Below are 23,284 nucleotides of genomic sequence, written 5' to 3'. Positions count from 1 at the left end.
CTACTAAATTTAACTGGTCGAAATTATATTTTTATTTTGATTTTCCACCACTGGATTTTTAAGCAACAATGTTACATCATTTTTCAGCACTGATAATTCACAGGTTGACACTGATTTTTTCAGCTCGTGCGTCTTTGATCACTTAGGGACATTCACAGTACATAGTGCATTCACCTTTCAGCTCAAGATGGTCATGGAAGTTTTATGTCTGAAGAAAGAAAACAAATTAAAAAAAGAAGCAACAGGGCTTATCATACATAATGCACGTCAGAGGCAACAGGACAGGATCTGAATGTCAAAGCTCTGAACCCTCTCACTCTTCATTTGAGTGTCAGTGTTTCAAAATCAATGTAGTTGTGGATGATAAATATCACCAGTGCTAATCTTAGTCATTTGTTTGCTTTAAATAAAATCAGTTATATCAAATTATGCATTTCTATATGTGTTATGCACTCCAATGTGTTTATTTAATTTCTTTTAAAGGCACAAAACAGAAAAATTGTGGTACGTTTGTTGAAGATAATTAGAATCCCATATGGATCAATGTGGATTGATTTTATCAGTCTATATAGCAATACATGTATTAAACACACAAACAAAACTACCTAATCCTAATCCACAGTTAATGCATATTTTTAGCAAACAATCCTTTTCCCAGCAAGCAGTCTTAGCACTAATAAGCTGCCAAAGTTACTGTGCTAGGAAAATTGTATGATGGTGCTTCTGCTATTGCTGTTGTTGCAGCTAGCATGAGCATAGTCATTGAACAATCAACTTGTCACATTGACCTAAACATTAACCTGCTGACCACATCTACATCATACAGTGATCAACAAGTTCTTGCTAATTAGCAATAAATTAGCACTGTTCTATCAGTGGGAGGATGTGTAGGAACATGTTTTAAAGTCAGTAGAAGTTCAGGGTGAAGAATGAAAAGTGTAATTTTCCTCAATTAACCTGGCATTAAGATAAAATTACAGCATAATGGCCACATTGTTGCAAAGAGGAGAGGAGAGGGTTCTGATACACATTTCTGTCCAACCATCACATGGATCATAAATTTTTTCACCATCTCCTCTAAGTATATTGTTCATCTACTCCTTTATTGCTTATTGGCATAAAACAACTGCATTGTAACAGGCAAATTATATTTTAAGACACAAAAGGGCTTTTGCTACCATTATATATTTGCAGTTGGATAAAGCGTGTCAAATTAAGTAGTTAAAAACAAACTTTGTCACACAATATGTATTTCTAGTGTATATTTATTTACCATTTTTATCTCTGACAAATTTCAAAGAAATAGGGATATTGCTACCCACTGTATTTATCTTAATTGCTTCTTTGGTATGCTTGTTGAAGATAATTAGAATCTTGACTAATTAAAACCTCATATATATATTCAATATAAACTGTTTACTTTACGAAATATTTTACTTCTACTCTTCTTGTCAGCAATGTCAAGATCAACCAATGAAATAATATTTAGTGGGCACTGAGGCGACAGTATTTTTACATTTGTACTTTAGGCTTTGTCTTACTAGCTATTTATGATGACATAGACATGACAGTTAACTTCATCAAGTAATGTCAACCTTTTAAAAACATATGTAAGAATTCCTTTATTCTTAATTTTATTTGAATGAAATAAAAGAAATTTTTTAACTCTGCCTCTTGCCGCTTTGCATAGGTGGATGACTGGCTTACAAAGTCTGCTACACATTTTACTCGGTTACAGAAAAGACAATTTCAACTATTTAAAGTTTGCAAAAACATGGATAGTCATTAAGTAAAACAAAAGGAGCACCTATTGCTCTCATTAAGACAGTATTGACTGCAGTTTTGGCTACTTGAGCAGATAGGTCAGGAAACCACAAGTTCAAGTATCAAAATCAGATTATCAATAAATAAATGTAACATATATCATCAGATACAATGAAAAAAAGGGCAATGAAAATAATCAAATGATTTTTTTTTTTTTTTAAATAAAAGCTGTCTAATTTGCGCCTACATACAGGAAACTTGTATCTCTCCAATCACTTACTGGCTGTCGGTAAGTGTGATGTGTTTGTTTGACCCACAAAACTGACCGGAACATGAAAGAGCAGCAGCTGACCTGAGGATGTTGATTCCTCTTTTACGTTGCAAGTGCAGCAGATGCACCACAGAGGGCTTGTGGACCAGATTAGCACCTCAGGGCTGTGGTGCTGAGCCCAGCTGTGTTGTCTATAAGGCAAACTCCATCAGGCATCTACTCTGTCTAAGCCTCTCAAAGCCCTCTGGAGATCAGTGTGACAAACCCTCAGAAAGGACTCAGCTGACAGCTCGTCACCTTGAGGACTCTGTGTTTGATTAATTTGTGCGAATGTTCAGTCGGAAACGGCAACAAGGTGCGGAGAAACACAAGGTGAGTTATAGTTTTTTTTTGTTTCAGTGCATTGTGTTGCACCGTATGCATGCGTCAGGCAGTCACTTAAAGAAGTGCTCGCCGTTCCCCGTGAATTAACGAGCAGTTGGGAAGAACAGGCCAAGGCGGTGCCATCTGTAAATGTCACAGGCACTGCTTGCTCATTTTACACATCATTAAAGCCAATATTCCTAACCTGTATCAGAGCAATCAGGAGCAGGCCATTACTGCGACAGGGCCCCCGAGGGAACCACGACCAAACTCAGAGAGAAAAGAGCAGCGAAAAAAGAAAGATACTGAGCACGCTTTCTATCTGTTTGACACACATGTACACACACCCCTGCACACTTGCACATGCATGCTCAAACAAGCAAAGAACTAACTTCCAACAATGAACAAACACATGAAATCAGCACCAGTATTGCTGCGCTAATAGCTACTGCATTAGCAACTGCGACAAATGAAAACAGGGCCAATTATACAAGTATCTGTGGGCAGTGTGCATAGACCCCAAATGAGAATCTTGTTATTCCTTTCTCTTCATACTGTGGTGCTCAGAAAGCTAAGCCATTACAAGAGTGGAAGCTCCAGGGACAGCTTTGGGAAATGAGAGTGAGTCTGGGAGTGACAAAACAAAGTATTGAGATAAACACCCACCATTAGCACAGGCAGTTAAACCTCCATTTCCTAATCCTCAGCTGGACTCCAGAGGATATTAACCCTCAGTTTACTAAGGTGCAGGACAATAGGATGCTCAATGTAAACTAAACACCTCAACTAATAGCCCCATGTTATTTTTCTACTGACTTAAAACCCACACTACTTATGAAATTCATTTAAAGTAAAAATGGTACACATTTGATCTGTGAACAAACTCTGTCCATTAGGAATTTCACAAATGAATTTTCAATCTCGGTGCAGAACAAACCCAGTGTTTTTCCAATTAGTGATCATACCGTATAGTAAGGCTTAACATGATGGGCTGAGAACAACATGTATTGGCTATCAATGAATGAAGAAAACTCCAAAACAGCTATACTGCATCAGTAAGGTGTTTAAAATAAAGTTACTAAAAGCACAGATGTAACATCTTGAGACATCTCTATGGTTCATTCAGATCATGAAAGAGAGAAAGATTTTCAGCAGAAAACAGGAAGGCTGAACACAAAACAGCAAAGTTTTTTCTTTTTTGTCCATTTGAGATTTCAACCTTTGTCTGCTTTGGAACATATGAATTGGCAAATGTTGGCAGCCTTTTGGAAATATCATCATTCAGGTTAGGATCTGCATTTTATAGAATGTACAGATAGAGCCAGCTGTGTTTGGAGTAATAGCTACAATAACCATGCTAATTACCAAGATGAGATGCTAAAAAGAGTTTAGATTTATAGCCCGAGTCCTTATTTGCATGGTGGCCGGGTCGGATCGAGCTCAGGCTTCTGTGGCTCGTTTAATAAGCCCACAACACATAAAGGACATAAAACACTAATCGGGAATGCACAAACGGAAGTTGTGTTAATCTAGTTGTAATCTAAATAGAAGAAATGACAGATTACCCCGATGAGGAATGAAAGTAACATCCAGAAGTTAAGTAGACTTTAAAAACTGCAGCACACTGGACAACTAATGCTTACATGAACTCGCCTCATTCTGTTCGTCTGATTTGCACTTGACTCACCCTGTGATTACAAAAAGCAACAAAATGGAGCTGGGAGATCTTAAACAAAATCTTAAAGAAGTTGAACGTAGTACTTAAATGGTGGTCTAAAACTTAGATCAGTAAAGTCTTAATAAAAAATAAATAAATAAATTTACTTTGGGTTTGGGCCTATAATTAAAGGTAATCAGTCAGGTTTTATTGGGCTCAGACACAAAGTCTATGCCAGGTTGGAATTTTAATTTATGTCTGGTCTAAACTCTATCATAAAGCCAATTTAAAATGTTAATTCATCTTAGCATTTTTATCCTTTTTAAAGGAGTGTTAGTAAAGCCCTGTTTCACATAGACTCATCGTTCACATAGTTGCATGACATAACATCTATTGATAAAAGCTTTACAAAAACTGAGGATAGAAAATCTGCCAGACAATTCTTATTGGTACATTGCTATTCTAAATACTACAAAAGGATAAAAAGTCTGCACTTTGGGCAGGCCAAAAGACAGTCATTATGTTGATACTAAAATAGGCCTGTATTAAATAATAATGCATTGCAACTCTAGGGTTAGATTCTGAAAAAGCACCTTGGAATGTATAAACATACATTAATAAAGCCTTGCGGGGCACAACCATTCATTCTCTATAATTAGTCACAGGAAACAACAACAAAGCTCATTATTCCATTGTTCTTTGACTGCAGTGCATACAACTTGGTTTGACCTTGATGGATAACAATGTGCAGAAGGCTTATTCTGAATGTAAGATAAAATTACGATAAACTGAGAGAGGTCAAAAGATGTCAAAAAAGCTGAGCAGCTTAGTCACAAACAAGATAAGCCTTGTAGGTTGTAATCAAATTTAATAGAAGAAATTTATTCATCACTACCTGTTGCTGACCTTTGGCTTTATATACAGAACACATTTAGACTTTTGAACATGAAGTCTAAGAACTTTATTCATGCAGTAAATTTTACAACAAAATTATGTCTGCTTATATTTACAACTGCTTAAAGATTCTCAGCTTTAGGCAATATTTTTAGTGAAATATGTTTTTTATTTGGTTGGGGCAAGCAGATAAAATGTACAACATTTTGGAAATTGCCTAATGTTGTCTCTTATTCCCAAATTATTTATCAATTTCTTATAATTTTTGGCAATATGAGTAACATTTGTTACCAACTAAATTACTTTGAGAGAAAAAAAGTTTCACAATAGTTCAGGCTTGAATATTTTTATTTTGCTGTTATTGTATTACTTAAAGTTATTGTGTATGATTTGTAAGTCACTATACACTGTTTACAGCTAAACATTTATCATTGTTTAAAACTGGGATTCTTTGTGCACCTTCAAAGAACATGAAACTTCAAAAATACCAAACAGACTTCAATCTCAGAGATCCCTATCCAAACTTGAAGTAGATTGAAATTCAACACTAAGGAAATGTTCTCCAGTCACATAACAATGAAACCATAAAAATTTATAATGCAGCCCCCAGCAATATTTTGCAAGCACAATATTTTGTAATAATTGTGACAAGAAGTAAACAGTACTATAAATGCATTTACATAATTAAAAAAGGCAAAGGTCTTAGAATAGAGTTAAGTCGATTGGATTCATCTAACTCCATTGGATAAAAATGCCCTTATATTCTACGTAGGTTTGCTTATTAAATGCTAATCTAATCTTGAAACTAATGTACACACATGCCAATGAGAAAGGGTGAAGATGTTCACCTTACTGCAAAGTCAGTGACTCAAAGCTTTTAAAATATTAAAAAGGTAAATCCTTTTCAATATTTCATTTGATATTTTTTTTATATTTTAATATAACTATGATGATTGAACTGAATTGACTATATTTTTCTGCGCGTAAATTGGATATATTTTAGTGAAGTGACTTGAAACAATGTTGGTGGTGAATCTGCACCTTATAAATAAATTGAACTTAATGGAACCAATTTGTATTTTACAAAAATGGTAATATTTAATAACTATTAAACCTAATTGTTGAACACCATTGCCTAAACTAAGCAATTTGCTTCAAGGCGGAATAGGGATGCATCGATATGAAAATTTGGGCCAACATCAACATCTGAAATTAATATAGCTGTTATTGCTGATTACTGATATTTACAAATATTTGTATTTCTCTAGCCGTTCGACACCATGAAAAATTACCTCACCGACATTGCCTAGCTGCTTCAGTCACTATCACATGACTAAACAAATACCACATGAATAACCTCTTTCCATCCCTCTTAAGAAATACAAATGGCAACAAGATGGAAATAAATATCGGTTGTTAACATTGGTCCAGTTATATTTGTCGGACTGATATCAAACTGTTAAAAAAATGACTAACATACGCTAATATGAGATGAAAATGCCAAGCTCTGATGCAGCTGTTGTCCCCAAATAGTTTTTAGACATAGAGTTAAGATTGTTTATACGCTTTTTACTTCATGTACTCATAATATTTTCGTGTATCCACGCTAAAATGTCGACTTGAATCTGATAGAAAATACGTGAACTGGGGTAAAGATTAAGGTGATGCCAAAGGCCTTAAAATATCAAAAATGTGCAACTCATTATAGAAGATGAAAGGTGAAAAATACCAGTCGAAACATAAGAAGGCTTTTGCGACTGTAGTTCCACAAAATAACAGAAATAATTTTCTTTTAAAATTATACTCATAGTGCATTGTATTAATGGAGTCTGCATATTTTTCCAATCACTAACATATGAGCGTCACAACAATTCTTTTAGAAATTTCTACTCTAAGACTTTTAATTGTTAAGGATATGTACAACTTCCTGTTGCTGTAGTTCTACATTTATGTACCTGCACCTTAGATGACATCTCAAGAAATCCCTATAGTCCTTGTAGAAACTGCATTACAAAAAGTACAACTTCAAATAAAAATCAACAAACCTGAAAATAATTTAGAGCTCTAATTTAAAAATAGAAAATTATAATTTGGAAAAAAAACAACATATATTCAACTGTGTTTTTTGCTATAGTAAAATCTGCTCCCTTTAAACCCAGTGCCGAGTTGTATTTTTAAGAAAATGACAAAAAATTTAACTAATGTGAGTTAAATGTGATCTCTCAGGACCTGAACACCTTTGGACATAAAGGCATTCAGGGCCACCATTAGCTCTTGTTTTCTCCCTAATTTCTGTGACCTTAGCAAGAATAAATAACATCCTTCATAAAAACTTGAAACATCAGGAGCCTTTCATCACAATTTGCTTCCATTAATTCAATTCCATATTCGATTCACACTAAACCCAACAATGAGCATTTGATGGTTTTTTGGATTCTTTTTCAAAAAAAGAGAAATACATTAATGATGCTCTCTGACAGTCTGCATTAATCAGAAGGGCTCCCCTTGAACACAAGTCTTTATCGGCCATCGATTTTCCAGTGGGTTTATGGCGAGCGACACACGGAGAGAGCTCGTCGCCAGGCGGCTGCTGGGAAACACATTACGGGGCTGTCAGTTGTCTCGCCATGCATCCTGCATCATTCTTTAAGCACATGAGAAGTTCATTACAGCACACAGCTCTGACAGTGCATAGGATATTAGGGGCTGTGTCCCTTGCACACAATCTTAAAGGAACTTTAGTACACTGTCCAGAGGAGACTTTATGTTTATGTGCCTTGACTTACATACATCAAATCATGACTATATGAAGAATTGGTTTTTCATTCTATAATTTACATAATAAACAGGCTGCAGCGATATAAGAACAGCATTTTTGTGGTATTAAAGACCTTAAAAAGCTTTGTCAAGGACAAGTCTACCTCACAAAGCTCTGTGTAGCTGCTGTCAGCATGAGACCTCATCTGATAAAGTAACTAAATATTTAAGGGCTTTAAGCTTGATGCTCTGCACCATTGTTTGAGACTCTTATTTTGAAGTAAGACAGGAAGCAGTCCTGAAATTCCTGCCTTAATATGTTTTGAGTTTGTTGATGTCACTTGATGAGGATTGAAAAAGCCTCCACCATTTGACAATACCACCAATGGCTAATTGCCAATTACTAACTGCTTGCAGCTGACATTGCTAAACTAAAGGGATCTAGAGTGCATCTTATCAGCACTAGTTTAGAACTGAAAATACATTGATTGGTCAAACTGTAACTACATATTTTTGCGCTGCATAGAGATTATGCAGCGCAAAGTTGTAGAACTTTTGCAAATCCTGAATTTTATTTGTGAAAAACTGAAAAACACCACTTTATAAAGAAATTTCAAAAATGGATAATAGATGAAAAAAAGTCATTTTAAAAACAACAATAAATATAGCAGGTGGTAATTTCATTTTTGATTAAGTATATCAAAACTAAAATAAAATTACAGTTATAATAATTACAGTATTAATAAGTACATTATTAAAACAGTCATAATGGTATATTATTTTAGCAGTTGCAATTGTTCTTGCTTTTCTATATTGAATAAAAGCAGTTAAATAATGCATTTTGTTTTAATACCTGTGTCACTACTGCAATTCTGTTATACTGTGATGTTTTTCTAAAAAAAAAAAACCCAAAAAACTGTAAGAATCTCAAACCAGCCCATTCCTATTGGTGAATATGACTAGATAATAGCACTTTTGCCATCCTGGAGTAGACTTCTTCTAAGTACTGGCAGTGGTGGTACATTTGAAAATGATGCAGTGACAGCTTCTCCAGGCTCCAAAGAACATCCCACACGTCCCATGCTGACCAAAATGATATCTCACCTTAAAACGCTCGTGCTGTTTTGATTTATGATGCTTCACAACTACTAAAATTCAATTTCAGCCCGCAGTGCATGCCTCTGATTGCCCTGTAAATGAGATAAACTGATAGCAATTTATTCAAGGATCCCACCTCTCCTCTTTTTTTATTTCTTGCCTTCTCTCTCTCTCTCCTATTCTTCTAACAGGACATGCAGCTCATATCCTTAGAATTGGGTGAATCCAATATTTAAGCGATATGTCTGTATTGTGGAGCGTTCAGCTGAACAGACATGCTGATGCTAATAGAAAACCTTGCAGAGAAGAATGAGATAGATAGAAAACAATGTGCATGTTTGATGATGTGAGAAACATTCAGAATCTGCCTCCTCCAGTCTGATTGCTCTTAAACTTCTTTCTCAAGAAGTCCAGGAGTAAACAGACAAATGGATGAGGTTTGAAGATGTTTGACAAAGCCAGCTGTCACTCGGCTAAGAACTTTCATGTGCCAGGAGATACACATTAAGAGCTAAGTAATGTCAAATAAAACTCAAGTAAGGATGCTGTGAGATGCAGGCTGATTATGTACATACATAGAGCTGCAGCTCCTGACATACTGTCAAAACATAAATCATGATGCCAAATCCAGAATATTAAAGTATTTGGCCCAGTATGACTACTGAAACAGAGGTTGATATTGCCACATAAGACTCTATAGTACCACTTATGTCACAGCACTTATCACTGTGATGCTGATGATGTTCCCTCTGTACAACAATGTGGTCAACAGACCCATTCAGACTTTAAAGAGGCTGTCAGAAACTGGGATAAAAAAGTATAATGATTATAAATGCTAAGCCCCATTTAGGAGGCGTCAATGCCATTGTTGTTGTTATCCAGCATATCAATCTTGTTGATTGATCATCCCGTTTGGGTGACATCAGTTTTATGGCCTCTGAAATGCGTCTCAGTGTTTTCACAATACCATCCAATTAGGGCTCTCCATTCATCATTGGGCTGAGGAATCATTATTAATTGGGTGGAGAGCTGACTGCCACTCCCCTGCTGAGGACGGCCACATTCACTATTCATGCAACGGTAAAATAAATTGGGGCTGAACAGGGGGTCGCATAGAGACACAAAACTACACACCTTTATATTCATCATATACACATAAACTCTGAATCGAGATTACTATGTAGTGTTTTTTTATTTTTTCATCATGACAGTTTGTGTTCTTGTAATCTAGAAATGCAGTAATGATAACATCTCTGAAACATTCTATCCAGTGGTGTGTTGTTCTTCAATAACAGATATACTTTAACGATATTAACACAGCTGGGTAATGAAGTACGTGTTTCTAATGCGTATATTTCAGAAAATACAAAACACACCAACTTCTGCTTAACATGTATGAGGGTTCACGACATCACAATCGGAGCATGAACAAGCCAATCAGCTGTTGCTAACAAACACAACATCTTTGATGTATTTCTGCAGATTTGTAAGTATTTGTTTCTTGTTCCAGTCTCCCATGATCCTCTTTCAAAACCGTTACCTTGTGTTTTATCGTCATCAGATGTTTTGAAAATTCTCACACACCACAAAATATGGAATGCTGGCAAGATGGAACACAACTAAACACATCTTAAGGAGGAGGCTGGTTAAAAACACACAAATAAAGAGTAAAAAAAAGAAAACGCTAATAAATGAAAGTCAAGACAATTTTGCTCAGCTGCCTTAAGGCTTGCTTAAAGTCAGAGACGTGGATGCTTGATTTGGGGATTTTAAATATTTAACAAAATAGAATGACAATTAGAAAAACTGGCCATGACATGTCCTGTAGGTGACATGCTGTACTAAAAGTGACGCTGACACAATTTACAGAAAAGTCTTGGTAGTAGTTTTATGTGGAACAAGAACATTTACACAAAGTCTAGTTACGGAAGTTGTGAGGTGAATGACAAAGGGTACTTGCTCAGATCTGACTTATCTATAAGCACAACCAGTAACAGCAAATGGGACCTTCTTAAAAAATATATATCCAATGAAGCAACAATTTAAATCTATGTTCCTATTTTGTGTTGGTGGATTTGCACGTTAAAACTGTCTTTGTTTTTTTGTTGCTCTAAGAAAATGACCCACAGTTCAGAAAAATAGTAAAGTTATGTCCTTTGTCATACCATCATTGCCCGCTGATAGGCCATCCGGCTTTGTGATGCCCGTGCTCTTTTTCCGCCTGTGTTTCTTGCGGTTGGCGTGCGGCGAGGGAGGAGGCTCAAGTTTAGGACTCGTGGCACTGCTGGAAGTAGCAGGATCAGTCATCCCATTGGCTGAATGAACACAAAGCAACACTTGATAAGAAAGAAATAATGCATGCTTTTTATTTATTATTCAGAAATACTTAAGGCTATGGAATAATTTTTATCTGTTGGTTTGCTGCTTCTGTAGCTACAATTGTTAAATGTGTTTAAGGCCATTTTGATTTAAAATTACAGCCTACATAAATTACAATCATTTAAAGTTATCATAACTTTACTCATTTGGTTTCTAAACTTAATTAGTAATTAAGCAACAAAGTACTCTACATTTACCATGCCAAATTTTCTTAAACTATTTTACCTCTCACAGTCAGTGAGAAAATAGCATTGGCTCAATGAGGAAAGTAAATACATCCCTACATTTTTGGCATTTATTGCTCCCTACCAGTCTGCAAAAGGAGAGACCATTGTAGAAATGCACCTGATATGAATTTTGAAGCTGAAATTAAATTTTTGACATTTATAAGGCTTTAATGATACTGTGATGTCCCCCAAGAACTATGATATTTAGCCTGTTTAGCCTTTCTATCTTGAATTGTTTAAATGAGGATGAGCTCACTCTTGGGAGCTCATCCCAAGAGTGAGAGAGACTAGTGTCTCTAAAATAGGGTGTTACCATCCATCCACCCATACATAACAGATCCAGGTGAAAAACCCAAATGTTTCTCTAAAAAGTAAGGTGCACAGGGCTCCCCGAGCCATCAAAATTGACTCCTTTTGATGTGGAGAAGAAGCTGCTCCATGTTGAGTTTCCCCTGGATGACAGAACTCCCCACCCTTGTTTTAAATACCATCAAAAACTTACATCTATGTGCATTCTCTGAAACCTCATTAATATTGGAAATGGCCAACTTTGAGTCTTCTTCAATCAGTAACAGCATTCACACTTAAGAGTATACTTGTAATGCTTCATAGCATTAAATGGTCAGAAAACTGTCAAATTTTTTTCTTCATGTATAAGGATCCTAGTAACACTGAGGATTACAAAAATTAAAACATCCTGAACTTTAAATTTAAATGTATAACATACAAATAATGTCAATACACTGGGAAGCAGCTCAGAAAGAAACTTCAGTTTTAGATGTTTTGAAGGACATGTATGGGTCTGTGAACGAATGGTTACCTGAATTAGCCTTTGGCAAAGCTCACTATATGACTGTCTGACAGTGACAGGGGGCTAAGAACTAGCTTTGTTTCTTGTAAGTGATTTTATAAATGTGATATTAACCTGTGCTACCATCGGGCAAAGGGACAGGAGGGATGGGAAGATAGCAGGGGTTTGTCAGCTTGCCATCTTTCTGATTTCCTGACATTTGACATCACTTTCCCTTCTTTCCCCCTCCGGATGCCATTAAGAATTTGAGAGAGCAGGGGCCAGAGGCCTGGGGGAAGTGGGAAGGGAGGGCTGGTAGATGGGCCCCATATTGCTCTCTTCTTACCACCCTGTGTGGTGCTGGCAGCATCCTCCATTGTCTCCCATCAAAAGCTCATTGTAGTGTAGCAAACTCCATTCATTTCCCTGCGCACCGTCCCAGCCTCCAGGGGTGGAGTGCAGGAGGACAAGGGACTCAGGGATTATTGCTGTTTTTGTTGCCAGTTGCACATGCTGTAATGTGCGCCACTGTGCCATTAGCCAGTGTACAACATTAGGCCTAATTCGGTCATTACCTTTAGGGAGATGGGGCTGTCTTGGAGGAGTAAGTTGAGCACAGCAGGGGGCTGAAGATGCTTACAGGGCGGGGAGCTCAGAAGGCTGGGGGACACACACTGTTTGAGGCTCAAATATAGAGGATAATACCTGAGACACACATCATTATGTTTGTCCTCAACTTAGAAATTAAGCTTGATGAGCTGACATAAAGAAAAAAAAAAATAAATTTTAAGTATTTATTTCTACTTTTATGAAGTCATATTTTACCATAAATAATATTGTTTTTTGGTAAGCAACTACACTGATTATGTGCTTTCACACACACACACAAAAAATGCTGCTTTCGCTGGAGCACATATATTAAGCTCTCTGGTGCTTTGAATGGCAGCGAGCAGCCACACATGTAGCAGCCCTTCGTCGAGGCGTCTGTTTCAATTTTCCTGCTCCCTTACAACAGCCCCCCTGAGACAAGTCATTAGCTGGCTCAGACAGCTGGGGGCACAGGGGTCCTCCGTGTGCACCCTCCCTCCCTTCCTCGCTCTCTTTCCTCCTCCCTTTCCATACCGACTTTTGTCCCGCCAGCACAGCTCCGTATGGCGGGTGGAAGACATGAGCTCCAACCTGCCTCTGAAGTGACACCCAGCATTTGTTTAATGTCGCTTGAGGTTAAAGGGGAGGGCTGCCCCTCGAGGGGCCCCAACCGTGTCATAAACACCTCTAATTATCAATTTCTGGGCCCTAATGTTGTGGAAAATGACCCTGGTTCTTTTCATTCTGCACCTGAAACGCTCCAGAATCTGTAACACAAAGGTAGAGCTGCAGAGGAAACAACACGAAACTGAGCAGTTTTGTGTTGTGGAATAGGGAAGCGTCTGAAACCCAATGGATGCATATCAACAATTTTCTGTAAGAGGTTTTAAGCTCTAAACTACACCTAGCTGTTAAATAACATTTGTTAAGATGAGGATTATGAAGTTGAAAGTAATCTGATTGAGAAAGCCCAGAAATCACAGTGGCATTATTAGCCGGCTGTTAGTGTGCATGAGGGCCATCAGGACCAAGCTGGGTAATGAGTTGCACTGGGGATCAGGAGACTCTTTACCACTCAGCCATGATCACCTGGGCAGCAGAATAGGTACGAGGCTAACATGTGATTACAGTGTATTACACTCCCACCACGTAGATGACAGCTTAAACGTGCTTCAGGATGAAGGCTGAGGGTGAGACAAAGAGAGCGCTGCAAGCAGATTCTTGTCTTTATCAGAGCCACACTGAGAGAGAGAAAGAAAGAGCTAGAGTGAGAGAGAAAGAGAGAGCAATGGTTGGGGGGAGGAGCTGGGGGGTGAAGGAAGGAGGGAGTTATTTCATTTTTATTCAAGAGGCTCAAGGTAAGGAGTGCCATGATTCCCCCAGGCCCCTTGACACGGCAGCCCTGCCTGTCCTCAATCAAAGCCAACGGCTGCAATTAATGGCAAAAATTAGAAACAATCACCGCCTCCCCCTTATTATCCTCAATTAGAGCGTACTAATCAAGGCCTGATCGCGCTCTGCTGCTCTCTCCAAACTAAATGTCAAACTTCATTACAACCTGGCTTAGAAATCAAACGCCCCACACGCTATCACCCTCGCACCGGGAGGCCGACGTATAAAATAAAGCGCAGAGGAAAGAGGCGATCCGTGTGATAAGGAGCTGGATTGGAAAGTTGTTATGCTGTTCATCAACTGCAAAGGAATTTCAGAAGAGCAGATGGTTCGGACACTATCCAAGTCCAAGAAAATATTTTTCTTGGTTTGCTAAGTGATGATAAGAAGGAACTGTCTGTATAAGACAGAAAGAGTATTAGGTAAAGCAAAACATTCTGTGGCACAATTCACTCCATGTTCTTTACTGCTTAACCATATCTGCATGATGGCAAGTATTTGGAGCAATACTTACAAATGCTGATTATCGTCATTATCTATTTTGCGAAAGAAAGCACCAAGGATAATCTATTTTTTAGAGAGAACATACACGTCTAAAAGAAGAATATTAAAATAAAATAATCCAATTCTCTCGTACTGCACAAATCACATCAAAACAATTTCCAGACAAATTTAAGGACACAAATAAGGCTATAATATCCTGCAGTCCATGCACCATTAAAGACCACTCAGCCTATGAGACATCAACTTTGAGGCTATTCTTTAGGTTTTAAAAAATCTTGTGCAATTACTCTCTAATTTCTGCGTTTTTTCAGATTTTTTTGATGAACTTAACTTTACTCACTCCTTGACCCTGACTTCAGTAACCGCCATCAGCAATCCTATGACAATGCTCAGATGACTGAACTGCGAGAGTTTAATCCAGGTTCAAAAGATTGAGGCACATGACAGAGAGCAGCATCTAAACAAGCTCTCAGCACATTAAGAATGAGCATCCTTATGAGTAGAAGCAATAAAAAAAATTGGGCCGGGATTTAATCAAAAAAGCAGTGCTCAATATTCAAGAGATGCTCCTAACCCTGCCTCTGCCTTTGCATCAGTACGTTTACAAATGAGAGCCCTCTTTAAGTAATATGGAAATGGTTACCTGGCTAAAATGCATTCATTCTCCTGTGAATCATCAATCTGCTGTTTTTGCATCACATTTTAGGTTATAACCTGCAACCTTCGCCAAGGATAATGGAGTGATTGGGCTTGGTTCAAGTCAATTCTAATGGCAAAACACGAGTACCCTCTCACAGTGGAACACCCTCTATTGATTATTGAAGACACCTTAGGATGAAAGATAAGCGAGTTGCATTTCAATCAAGTTTATGTTTTCTGATAGGCCAGTCACATTTTACACCACAGGTTCTGCAAGCTGCCTTAATTCAGACTGTGGAGATGAAAGGAGGAATATAAGTTTTTAAGCCCCAAAGACTTTCATCTTAGTGTAAAAGTCTTTAACTGTCTGCACTGACTTTGCACTGATTACAGCAACACTTTTTCTCCTATGTACCATATTCTGTCATTTGGCACGTTTCTGCTATTGTTTTCAGCTCATTTGCCTCATTCAAGATCATTTGTGGTTACCTTAAAAGTAGCATGGAAATAATTGAAGAAAAATAAAATAATGGAGCAAATTGTGAATCTGATTTAGTTGAAGTCTGGCTGCTGGTTAATGAGCTATGTTAATAGTTAGGGGCTTTTCAGTTTAACAAATATGAAAAAGGAAAAATTCCACTCTTCCTAATTTCCACAGCATAATGTTTAGGAAGTCCTACTTGTACTGTGCAGCTTGGCTTCTTTATTCGCAAACATTAAACTATAAAACTGTTTTTATTTCTGTCACAGACACAAGCATGCTTTGTGGGAAAAAAAAGCGCACGTACTAACAGCCAACACACACTCGTGTTCATTTATTTGAGGACCCCACGAATCTAAGTAATTCTGCTTTGGGCATGGTGCTGATGGGAGTCGCGGGGGAGAGGAGGAAGGGGGGTGTGATGGAAGTGCCTGCGTCCAGGCAGAATTGATCGTTCGGCAGCTCCAAATGATAGTCAGGCTTGTCTGCGGAACCACGAGGGCCGTGCAGTTGGACTCCAGCAGCGCTCGTAAAGTGCGCTCTTTAAACTGCCGGGGCCCCTGGGAGCCCATGGGGAGGAGGGGAGCCGCCGCCGCGCTAATGAGAACTACCAGAGTGCAAACATGCATGGAAATGACTGTTATTCTGTTGATGTGCATTTAAGTGCTTTTTTACTGCCAACCACAAAGAGAGGGAAATAACTGGTGATGAATGGTACTCCCAAAAAGCATTCATTTTCCTCTTCGGAAGAAAGGAGACGAAAACAGACGAGGTTGGAGGGGGTGGGGGGTGGAGACAGAGAGTAAGATGGAAGGTAAAGACAGGATGGTTTCGGTTGGGGGGGTGTCAGATTTGGTGAATATATTATCTTACTATACGCAAGTACACTGACAAGGCGGCAGTAAGTGGGGATGCATCGATGGCAGAAAGTTAACCTTCACTGTTCCCCTCCTCCAAACAAGCTGCTTCTGTCAAAGAGCAGCAGCCAAAAAGGTCACAGCGATCACAGCCCTGATCACACAATCATGAAAATTAGGCTTGTTTCATCTACATAAAAAAAAGGTCGAAAAAAGCTCAATTACACTGCTGCACTCTAGATCCTTTCTGTTTGTTTTCATCTTGGCATGTGTAACAGAGATTGCACAGGACTTGAATCTGCGACTTAAATTCAAGTCGCTCTTAAATTGCAAAAGCAAAGACTTCAGACCTGAATTAGACCTCTGCTATAAAGACTCAACTCGGGCTCGAGGACCGAGATTCAGGCATTGTAAGGAAATCATTAACGTTGTCTCCTCTGATTTACTGCAGTGTATGCAATAAGGTTGTCACAAAACTAAAATTTCAAACTTGATGCCGGTAAAAAGACAAACACTTCCTACTTGATACTATTGATACTACGAGATAGACAACACAGGTTTCGTTTTAATAAAGGTCAAAACATCATTATCACAAACAATATGACAATTAGGAAGGTCCTAATTTGTAAAAGATATCAATAAACAACAAGCAGGTCAGCAGTAATCTAAATATAATATAACAATATAACAGTAGATGATGCATTATGTACCTTGTACTTAATTAAACAAATTGTCTGAAACCAGGTACCCCAATATTGTACACCGGGATATGGTTCATATAATTGTATGAATCAACTTCCTCCTCTTCTGTCTGCTCTTTGGTTCCACTCTACATCCATAAAACCTCCATTTCAACTTTTTTTGGGATTTGCTTCAGATAGTAAAAATAATGAGAAAAAAAAGGGAAAACACCTTGTTGCTATGGTTTCACATCATAGCAACTGCCCAAAAATAAAAAAAAGAGCAAAAATTCCTCTGGCTCCACAGCATCCAAACATCTGAGGGAATAATTGTCCGAAAACGTAATGCTTCAACTAAAAAGATGATAAACAAAAGTCTACAAAAAGAGCAAATTGGAACTAACCAAGCTGGAATACCGATATTAATTTTATTTTAATTGAGCTACTCCAGCATGCCACAAACATTACTGATGCAATTATAGAATCATGCTGCAATGTAAACCTTTGTGGAAATTAAAAAGGCTGTTTTTTATTCATTTTGATGCAAATGTGCATCTTAAAAATGTGTTTGTTTTACTTTAGTTCAACATCAAAATTTAGGTTTTTACAATCCCAGAATACAAATTAATAATTGCTAACATTTCACAAAAAGCAATGGTTGATGTTTCTTAACGGCAGCTTCCAAGTTTGTGAGTTTTTATTGAATGCCACCATCGAGAAAGCATTTAGAACAAGGAAGACACCACAACTCTGACAGAGAGGAACACATTCTGTTAAAATGTGTGCTTGATTTGTTTGGGATGTTCGTGGACCTCGAAATGTTATCTGTTTATGATAGCTGTGGAACATAATAAGGACCACACAGATAACTCAAACAGATCAGTGTTACATGAATGTGGGCGGTATCAAAACTAGAAAAACTGAATTTGCTTCCAAGATATCACTTTTAACATAAATGAACTTCTGGTTTACTAAAATAAAAGATTATTTCTATGACTTTTTTCTCTTAACATAAATGTACACTTCCATTTATAATATTTTAAAAAGAAAAATTTTTTTTTAGAAGTTGAATCAAAAGCTTAAAGATGTGCAGTGTTGATGTTTTAAATAAGGCATATGGAAAAAGGTTTTAATCAATATCCTTCAGTCATTTTGAGCTTTAGGCAGACTAAATGTCATTTATCTAATGTGAAAATACTATTCATTAGAGACTTGACCTAAATCTTGGAATAACTCACTAGTGAACATCTATACTTTGCGGGACATTTATCAAATTTCAAGGTAGTATGGGGTGCTTACGGGCTCCACTGCTTGTACTGGTATTGATGGCTTCATTCCATTGGTCAGCACTGGACACGGAGAAGGAGCGTTGGTGCATGCCGTCTTTACTGCCGCCAAACGCCGACCCACCCGCTTGTAGAGAAATGCTGCTGTTGGAGTGAGTTGCACCTGTAGAGAAAGTGACACAGGCAAGAAAATTAGTCAGATTTTGTTCATACTGCTCCAACTTTGTTTTGGTAGTACAGTAAATGAACAAAGAACGGAACAAATTTTCTTCTTAATACTTTGCCCACTCATAACTAATTAAAATCTTATATGTATGTATTTTCTATGTTATTTCTAATTTATTCCAGTTTTGTACAGAAAAAATATGTGGGAGAACATTATTGTTGCGGTGCAAAGAAACAGCAGTATCTACTCTGTGTATTTCTTAGTAATTGTCTTGTGTCATCAAAAACCAGTCAAAAAATTGGCTTGTTGTGTTTCTGATATTCTGATACCCTTGAGATTTTATGGTAAAGATGAGTGTTTAAATATATGTGTGATATGTTAAAAATGGACACATTTTCTTTACTTTTTTTTTTAGGTGAAACAGAACTGTAAATAAGAAACAGAGCCTTCTACAGCCACATTGGCCCGTGCCTTTCATGAAAATTTTAATATCTCCTAGACAGTGGTTTTACTTACATTTAATTGCTTTTAATAAAAAAAGAAAACTCAAATTTCTCCTCATTCAATTTATTTCAGCTTTTATTTGAATAGTGCCTATTCACAACAAATGTCATCTCCCGGCATTTTACAAAAATCGTCTCATCTTGACCACTCACAAGGAAAAAAACCCCACTAATGTTCCTATGTCATATTTTGCATTTTAACACAAAAATCCAATAACATTGTTTGTTGTTTTTCATTACGAGTTTCCCAGGAGAACACCCAATCACCAAAACATACATAGAGTGGTCCTGTTGGTTTTGGTTCTGGTTTGAGGAAAACAATTTAGCCAAAGTAATTGAAACATCCAAACAGCTTGTAATGAAGTGATATTATGCAGTTGTTAACTGCCTTTTGTAGTTTAAGCTGCACCTTACCAGCACAGTCACCTTATTTCTACACATATTTCCATCAACCGACCGCCCCCTCCCCTTGCACAGACACAAACACATGGAACTCTTTTCCCTCCGCCTCTGCCTCTAATTAGCCCTTAATTAACAAGATACACTCTGAACGCTAATTATCTCGCTTCAACCCTCTGACTGCCACATCGATCTCCACTGGCGTCAGCAGGCGTTCTCTCCCTAACTTCCAATCAGGCGAGCCATGGACGCCTGGCTCTCTTTACTAATTCATGGGCAAGGCTGCGCGGTGTGGGGTCCTTTCCCTCTTATGTGAACAGTTGCTGCCGTACACCCCAACTACACTGAGAAATTCATTGACGTGCATCAAGGCAGAGAGTGCATTCGGACCGATGGTGGCATTTTGGCATTTCGTAACATTACGCATTTATTTGATAACTAAAATAATAGTTCCTTAAATATTTTTCTTTATCCTCAAAAGTCATGACTGTCGTTCATGCATGCTTGCATCAAAGCAGCACTGCAAAAACAAATCAATCTTGTGAAGCTGATCGAAAATAAAAAAAAGGTTAAAATTTCTGCTATTTTATTACGGGAAACAACACATTTCCCAAATTTTCTTCACGTTGCTTTATCTTACAGGTAACACAAATCAAGCCCCTTTTATCTACTAATTACAAGACAATATCAGTTTTTGATTGAGGTGATGATAACAGAAAATATACTCTGTGGCTCGTGTGTAAAGTAAACTAAGCGGCACGGGTGCTTGTTAGGGTAATATGTCCTACTCATTATCTAGAGTAATAAGTGTATCAAATTCACATAATCATGTCTAATTAGTATCAGTAATTATCTTGTTGGGCCCAGGAATATTAATCTTCAGGTCCCAGAGGGGAGGGAGCAGAATCGCAGCAAGAACGGGAGACAGAGCGAGGGAATCATGCTGAGGAGCACCGAGTAAATTAGCATGCTGAAATCAGAGCAGAGGAAGAGGAAAGGGGGTGAGAGGGGGACTTAGTAAGGAAGAATAAAAAGGAAATCTAAAACTTTGTTTTTAAGAACTATGAATGAATAACAAATAAAACGAGTCTTTTGTCTGCTTGTATCCTTTTTTTTTGGAGAAAAAAAAAACATAATAGAGATTTTTAAATCTCAGTAACATAATTTTCTTTCCAGATTTGCTAAATAAATATATGACGTTTTGGCTATAAACTAAATAATTTGCCCACTATTAAAATTTGACATGTTTTAATTAAACAAAAAGAAAGTAAAGTTAGATTCTTTTTAAAAACCATTAGATAACTACCGAGCAACTTTGACTGATACTTAAAATTCAACAATCATGTCTAATTGTCAAATTGGATGCTAATGATTAATGAATTATACATGGCTGTATCCATTAGTCCCCAGAGACCACTCCTGCATAAAGGGGAGGATAATGTAATTACAGCACAGAAATAATCAGCTTGGGGCATTAAAGGAGAACTACATGCACACACAGATCCATCCAGGTCTGAGTGAAGTACACTTTACACCAACAACAATGACCATGATCAAACTGAAGTCCAAGGGAAATTACTTCATACCAGCACGATCATGTCAGTTGTTGTAACAGTTATCCCCGTGATAAATGTAAATGCATAACTACATAAAGCCTTGAGTCAGATTAATTTCACAAATGAACTAAGTTAATTGGTAGCTGTGCCTTGTCAAAGATTATGTTATTCCAGTCATTGATGGTTCAAATTTGGTAATGTAACACTTAATAATAATAACAGTAGTAATTCTTCATGTGGACTTCATTCTGTTTTTTTAAATACACTGCCATTGATTCTGATAAAACATAAAGGCAAAATGCAAAAGTTGTCTGTCTAAAATGAAGAATACATTTGATGTATTCTTCTAAAATACCGCTTACGCAAATGCACTTTTGGGACAGAAGATGACTTACTAACCTATTAGTTATAGAACCTAAAATGCAAGTTAATGTTCTGCTCTGTTAATATATCTAAATACAAAAAATAAACAAAGAATACAAAATTCTGGCAGGAATTTTTATGTACTAACCTTATGATTTTAACAACAGAAAATAAAATCATAGCATAAAACTACATGGCAGTTTCTGACAGAAATAATGAGAATTACAACTTTACAGTTTATATAATTTGCTTTTACTGTCATGTAGGGTTTCCTGGAAATAAATTGGTATATTACTAATTAATTAATCATAAAAATGATTGCAGAGAAATAATTTTACTACAAATCTGATTATTTTGCTTTGAAATTAGTCAACGTTACTTTTACTTTTTAAAATTCCAAACACTTTTAAGATTTAAGTTGAAAATACTGCAACAAACTTCTTTTATACGAATGATACATACTTTTAAGTCATTTTCTGCAAACACTAATGAACTCTTCAAAGTACAAAATCCCACTGTGGACTGTATTGTCATGCATATAAAGAGATAACAAAAGCCATATAATGTCTACTGCAGGCTATCCGGGGCTGGGGTGTTAAGTAGAGGCGATGGATTAGCGGGGAGCAGCTCTGCCTTGCTTCTCATTTCTCTTTAGGCCGGGCCGTCAGTGGGCTGATGAGCCATGACGAGGCCTGACCCCTCCGTGGAGTTGTTGCCATTATGTACAAGAAGTGAGATAATGAAGCATTCATGCTAATGTGGGCTGGGCAACACATCATCTGCAGCGGTGTAATCCACCGCCATCATCACGACCAGTGCCCGCATTCCCGCCCCCCTCCATTTTCCATTCTGCTGCAGCAGCTAGTCCCACCACAAGCCACTTAAAACATTTGTGTTCACAGTTGTGCATCCAACACTAAAAACATGGCCCAAAAAACAACTTTAACCCTTCTTTGTGTTGATAGTACTTATAGTAAGAAAACATATGTTAATGTTTTCTTACTACAAGTAAGAACAACTGCTTTGTTCACACCTAGTAGTGCTTCTTACTGGTTTAATAAAAGTTCCTTAGCTATTATTACCAGCATAATGCATAGTTAGAGACTTTAATTGCTTAGCAGTTGCCACTCAAACAAACTAGTTTTCCGACTTGCAACTAGAAAATTATCAACTTGGGTATGATATGGATCCCACATAGGAGCTCTGATTATGAACGGAAAACAAAGTAGCTCTTTTGTTAACAGAGTTGGCCAATAAACATTTTTCATTACATCAGGTTGCGACTTGATTAAATAACGATATTGCTCAAAATTATTAATGTTCAAAGGCTTATTAATGGGATAATAAGCCTAAAAGCTTATTAGCTCATTACCCCATTACTTAAAAGTAGGGATGCTCCGATCAGGTTTTTTGCTGCCGATTCCGATACCGATCACCAATGAGACCAATCTCTGCCGATCACCAATCTTTGCAGATCACCTCAATTAACTGTTAATTTTTTGCTTTAGGTAGAAATGATACTAAGTGATCATTTAGTTGTAAATGATCCTTTCCATCGTCTGAACTTGCACTAATGGCACTGAATTGAACTGAATCAAATTTAGTTGAATTGAAACATATTGAATCAAATTGAATTGTAGTGAAGTGTGCTGAAACAAATCGCGTCAAAT

The 23,284-nt window shown here is 37.3% G+C and overlaps 1 protein-coding gene across 2 annotated transcripts in view; it reads right to left on the bottom strand.

Moving 5' to 3' along the window:
• Nucleotides 1-23,284, bottom strand: part of LOC102235584 (arf-GAP with GTPase, ANK repeat and PH domain-containing protein 3) — a 150,117-nt gene that overhangs the window by 20,253 nt on the left and 106,580 nt on the right. For both annotated transcript variants that reach the window (XM_023334876.1, XM_023334875.1), the window contains exons 12-13: nucleotides 18,641-18,790; nucleotides 10,970-11,119 (exon numbers count right to left, since the gene is read on the bottom strand). In XM_023334876.1, coding sequence (XP_023190644.1) covers nucleotides 10,970-11,119; nucleotides 18,641-18,790 — 300 coding nt within the window. The remainder of the gene's footprint in view (nucleotides 1-10,969; nucleotides 11,120-18,640; nucleotides 18,791-23,284) is intronic.

The sequence above is a fragment of the Xiphophorus maculatus genome, chromosome 6, assembly GCF_002775205.1.
Source record: "Xiphophorus maculatus strain JP 163 A chromosome 6, X_maculatus-5.0-male, whole genome shotgun sequence".
In the NCBI taxonomy this organism is placed as follows: domain Eukaryota; kingdom Metazoa; phylum Chordata; class Actinopteri; order Cyprinodontiformes; family Poeciliidae; genus Xiphophorus; species Xiphophorus maculatus.
Note: the sequence above shows the minus strand (reverse complement) of the source record. Positions and strands in the feature narration are given on the sequence as shown.